This window comes from Chiloscyllium plagiosum, chromosome 3, assembly GCF_004010195.1.
Source record: "Chiloscyllium plagiosum isolate BGI_BamShark_2017 chromosome 3, ASM401019v2, whole genome shotgun sequence".
NCBI classification, from domain to species: Eukaryota; Metazoa; Chordata; class Chondrichthyes; order Orectolobiformes; family Hemiscylliidae; genus Chiloscyllium; species Chiloscyllium plagiosum.
This window is the reverse complement of record NC_057712.1, coordinates 20,273,893-20,279,081: the sequence shown is the minus strand read 5'-3', so window position 1 is coordinate 20,279,081 and position 5,189 is coordinate 20,273,893. Positions and strand designations below refer to the sequence as shown.

General features: G+C 44.9%; 1 protein-coding gene across 1 annotated transcript in view; it reads right to left on the bottom strand.

Moving 5' to 3' along the window:
* Positions 1-5,024, bottom strand: part of cmpk2 (cytidine monophosphate (UMP-CMP) kinase 2, mitochondrial) — a 16,227-nt gene extending 11,203 nt beyond the window's left edge. Inside the window, exon 1 of the mRNA XM_043678418.1 lies at positions 4,265-5,024. Coding sequence (XP_043534353.1) covers positions 4,265-4,882 — 618 coding nt within the window. The 5' untranslated portion in view covers positions 4,883-5,024. The remainder of the gene's footprint in view (positions 1-4,264) is intronic.
* Positions 5,025-5,189: the final 165 nt, after the last annotated feature.

Genomic DNA, 5,189 nt, shown 5'->3' with positions numbered 1-5,189 from the left:
CTGGTAGGTATAGGGAATGCTGGATGACTAAAGAAATTGAGGGTTTGGTTAAGAAAAAGAAGGAAGCATATGTCAGGTACAGACAGGAGAGATCAAGTGAATCCTTAGAAGAGTATAAAGGAAGTAGTAGTATACTTAAGAGGGAAATCAGGAGGGCAAAAAGGGGACATGAGATAGCTTTGGCAAATAGAATTAAGGAGAATCCAAAGGGGTTTTACAAATATATTAAGGACAAAAGGGTAATTAGGGAGAGAATTGGGCCCCTCAAAGATCAGCAAGGCGGCCTTTGTGTGGAGCCACAGAAAATGGGGGAGATACTAAATGAATATTTTGCGTCATTATTTACTATGGAAAAGGATACGCAAGATTTAGACTGTAGGGAAATAGATGGTGACATCTTGCAAAATGTCCAGATTAAAGAGGAGGAACTGCTGGATGTCTTGAAATGGTTAAAGGTGGATAAATCCCCAGGACCTGATCAGGTGTACCCGAGAACTCTGTGGGAAGCTAGAGAAGTGATTGCTGGGCCTCTTGCTGAGATATTTGCATCATCGATGGTCACAGGTGAGGTGCCGGAAGATTGGAGGTTGGCCAACATGGTGCCACTGTTTAAGAAGGGTGGTAAAGACAAGCCAAGGAACTATAGACCGGTGAGTCTGACCTCGGTGGTGAGCAAGTTGTTGGAGGGAATCCGGAGGGACAGGATGTACATGTATTTGGAAAGGCAATGACTGATTCGGGATAGTCAACATGGCTTTGTGCGTGGGAAATCATGTCTCACAAAATTGATTAATTTTTTTTCAGAAGTGACAAAGAAGATTGATGAGGGCAGAGCAGTAGATGTGATTTCTTTAGTCATCCAGCATTCCCTATCCTACTAGCCTTTCCTTTCACCCTAACAGGAATATACTATCTCTGGACTCTCGTTATCTCATTTCTGAAGGCTTCCCATTTTCCAGCTGTTCCTTTACCTGCGAACATCTGTCCCCAATCAGCTTTTGAAAGTTCTTGCGTAATACCATCAAAATTGGCCTTTCTCCAATTTAAAACTTCAACTGTGTCATCAATCTACAGCTACAGCAATTCAGTATTTTCAAGAGCACATTCATGGACCTATTAAGATAATTAAGTTACCTTTTGATTACAAACGTTTGACCATGACAGTGGTTTATTTCTCTTTTTGTCTTCATATCTGCAAAGACTTGTTTACATGTGTGTTTGTATGTGGGATTAAATGGGATATAATTTTAATTATGGTTCATAGCTTAGATGTTAATGAGTAGCTGCTGTTTACTTTAAGATTAATTTTTGTTCATAATAAATGAATTATTTTGAGTTTGTTAAAGAAACCTGGTGATGTTCCAGTTATCTTTGATAACAGTTATATTAAAAAAAATTAGCTATTTTTATCATTGAGTCCCAAGTATTATGCTCCGGGTGAGACTGATGAGTCTTGGGGCTTGGTGATCAGCACATACTTTCTGTCACATTTCTGGTATTGTCTCTGTCTGTGCACACATGCATGTCTGACTGTGGGCAAGGGCATGTTTGTCTTTGTCCATGCATGCCTGACTCTCTATTGATTTGCCCTTTGCTGTACTTGTGGGTCTATATCTGGGTGCATGCGAGAGTCCTTGTGTGTATGTATGTGTGTTTCTGAGACAATGAGAATGCTTAGGATCAAGTAATGGGCAGAGTGAATTAAAAGCTGATGGGGATTTGCCTTTGCATGGCATTTAGCAGTTTTATCGTCTTTGAGTTTTTATCATTTTATGCGTTTTGTGTATTTATTTTATGGCTTTAGTTGCTTTAATAATTTTATTGCTTTTTTTTCTCACGCACGTACAGGGAAAGATTTTTGCAGTAAATGAAAAGTTAAAAAATTTGGATGTTACTTAAGCAAATAATTTTCTTGTTTTTTTTTAATGCATTGGGTTGCTGAATGTAATCCACATCTGTGAGCATATTCCAAGCCTCCCAGTGTGGTGTGAATGAAAGCAGTGTGGGTGCTTGTTTACAGCAGATGGGCAGTCAATTAATTGGACTTTTAGTGATAATTTTAACAAGCAGTTAGCAGCAGAATGTGCCAACTCAACATCACCACCAATTCTCCCATTTCCCACTTCAGCCCACAAACACCCACTTCCCGCTTCCAGGCAGGATTGTGAGCTGTGTCAGGAAAGCCGCCCTAGAACATAGAACTCATGGGCCAAGGAGGGACTCATCCAATGGGCAGTGAGTGGGCATCCAAATACTTCAATGACACCATCACTGGAGGATTCCCATTATAAATTCCCCAGGTGTTCTTCACTAAGGCACAAGGCAAAGGTTCTCTCTCCCTCTCCTTGCAGCCTTAGCAGCTGTCATTTGTCAGTCTCAATGAAACTGCAGCCCTTGTTTGGCCAGTGGGCCCACCAGTTTGTTCTGGTTTGTTCCACCAGTGCTGGTAAAATTAGTGACACGTTCCAGTGTCCACCTGCAGGGACAGCATGTTGCACATTGGCTGAATGAGGAGGCAATGGATGCAAAGTAGAATCACTCTGCATGAAATGAGTCAGAGACATAAGTTTGGGATTTGACACTGTTGAAAATGTGTTGCTGGAAAAGCGCAGCAGGTCAGGCAGCATCCAGGGAACCGGAGAATCGACGTTTCGGGCATAAGCCCTTCTTTAGGGCTTATGCCCGAAACATCGATTCTCCTGTTCCCTGGATGCTGCCTGACCTGCTGCGCTTTTCCAGCAACACATTTTCAGCTCTGATCTCCAGCATCTGCAGCCCTCACTTTCTCCTCATTTGACACTGTTGCCTGGCTTAATTAGAGTCATAGAGTCATAGAGATGTACAGCATGGAGACAGACCCTTCGGTCCAACTTGTCCATGCCAACCAGATATCCCAACCCAATCTAGTCCCACCTGCCAGCACGCGGCCCATATCCCTCCAAACCCTTCCTATTCATATACCCATCCAAATGCCTCTTAAATGTTGTAATTGTACCAGCCTCCACCACTTCCTCTGGCAGCTTACAATTTAGAAAGTAATGGAACTAATTAATCCCTGCATGCCGAGACTTCATCCTGGAGCCTTAAAGGAAAGTAGCAAACATAAAACCTCTATTCAAGAAGGGAGGTAGCTAGCAAAATAAAAATCTATAGGCAAGTGACCTTGAATTCTCTGATAGGAAAGTGTTAGAATCAATCATTGAGGAGGTTATAACTGGGTACTTGAATAGGTCTTGTAGCACAGCGGTAGTGTTCCTATCTCTGGTCCTGAAGACCTGATTCAAAGTCCCACCTGCTGCAGAGGTGTGTCATAGCACATCTGATTCCAAATATCTAATTGGACACTTGGAAAAACTCAAGGTGTTGTTTAGTGAAAGGAAAATCATGTTTCATCAGTTTATTGGAATTGTTTGAAGAAGTAAATGAAATATGGATAAGGAGGAGCCTTGGATTATCACAAGGCTTTTGACAAGGCTCTACATAAAAGAACTATTGAACGAAGCAGGAGCTTGTGGAGTAGGAGATAACATATTAGCATGAATAGAAGATTTCCTGGCTTACAGAAAACAGATTACATATAAGTAGGTCTTTTTCAGATTGGCCAGATATGACAATTGAGGTCCCATAAGGGTCTGTGCTAGGTCTTTAAAAATGTCGTGGGTGTGATACTGGAAAAGCACAGCAGGTCAGGCAGCATCCAAAGAGCAGGAGAATTGACGTTTTGGGCAAATTCCTTCATCAGGGCAAAAGCCGTTCATCACCCTTTACTGATGAAGGGCTTTTGCCCAAAACATTGATCCTCCTGCATCTCGGATGCTGCCTGACCTGCTGTGCTTTTCCAGCGCCACACTCCTGACTCTAATCTCCAACATCTGCAGTCCCCACTTTCGCCTTTTAAAATATGTATCAATAACTTAGATGAGGGGATTAAGGCATGGCAGTCAAATTTGAAAACTGCATTAAGATAGGTAGGAAAGTACATTGTGAAGGTGACATAACAAAGATGCCGACTGATACATAGGTTCAGTGACTGGGCAAATTCTGGCAAATGGAGCATCAGATGGGAAAATTTGAAGTTGGCAGGAAGAGAAAAAATATATTATCGATTGAGTTAATGAGCTGAATGGCCTACACTGGTCCTAATTTATGTGTTTCTAATGTAACCAATGTACAAGTTGCGTCTTAGTGTTCTCCAATGTATCTTGTTAAATACAGCTCCCTTAAAGAATCATGGTGGGGAGTGGGGGGGTGCGGGTCGGCTTACCTCTTTCAAAACGCAGTAAGCATCTTCGTACTTGAAGAATATAACTGAGTTTTTGATGTTCAACACCGAGGGATGGAGCTCTGGTCTTGCGGCCAGAGAGAGACAGTTCCTGGAGATCTCCCTGTCCTGCCCATCAGTGAGGAGCCGGAGTCTCTGCCAGATTCTGCCAGCACCATCCCTGGTGTAGCTGCACAGAGTGGTCTGCCCGCTCTCACGGACCAGACGCTGCAGGAGACGCTCTGTGCCCTCGTGATGGCGATCGTCCTGCACCAGGAATCCCTTGATCAGAGATCCCTGTTTGCCGGGGGAGAACGCCATCAGCTCCATAACGCGGCACCTCGGGGGCAGCGCGGTGAGTTCAGCCCGCAGCCGGGCATAGGACTCGGCGCCTTCAACCCTGTTCTCGGAGGCGACGCAGAGCGAGTAGCTCTCGCCGCGGCTGAGCACCTGGTGCAGACGGGAGCTCTCGTCCCAGGGCCCCTCAGGGGACGGGCTCAGGGCGAAGTAAAGCGGCTCTGAGTTGTTGCAGCACTCGATCGCAAACAGCCTCTTGGCCCATTCCCTGTACAGCGCCGAGCCCAGTGCCTGAGCCATCTGAAAGCTGCAGCGAACATTCATGGTACCGCCCGCTCCCTGAGGGCACTTCCTCGGACCGAAACCGCCGCCTCTGCAGAAGCGAAACGCAGCCCTCAGTAAACAAAACACCGCGTCGGGAAACTGAAAGCGAAGCCCGATCGGTACATCGCAAGGAAACGAAAACCAGCCCCCTTCGCGGGCTCTTTAGCTACTGCTTTCCAGGAATGGGGCGTGCTGCTTTCCAACTGTAAACAAACACCCCAGCAATCAGCTCAGGGTCATGTTTCTAAATTGTGTTCGTTCTGTTTTGTTTTTCTCCGGGGTCGCAGCAAACGTCACCCCCAAAAGA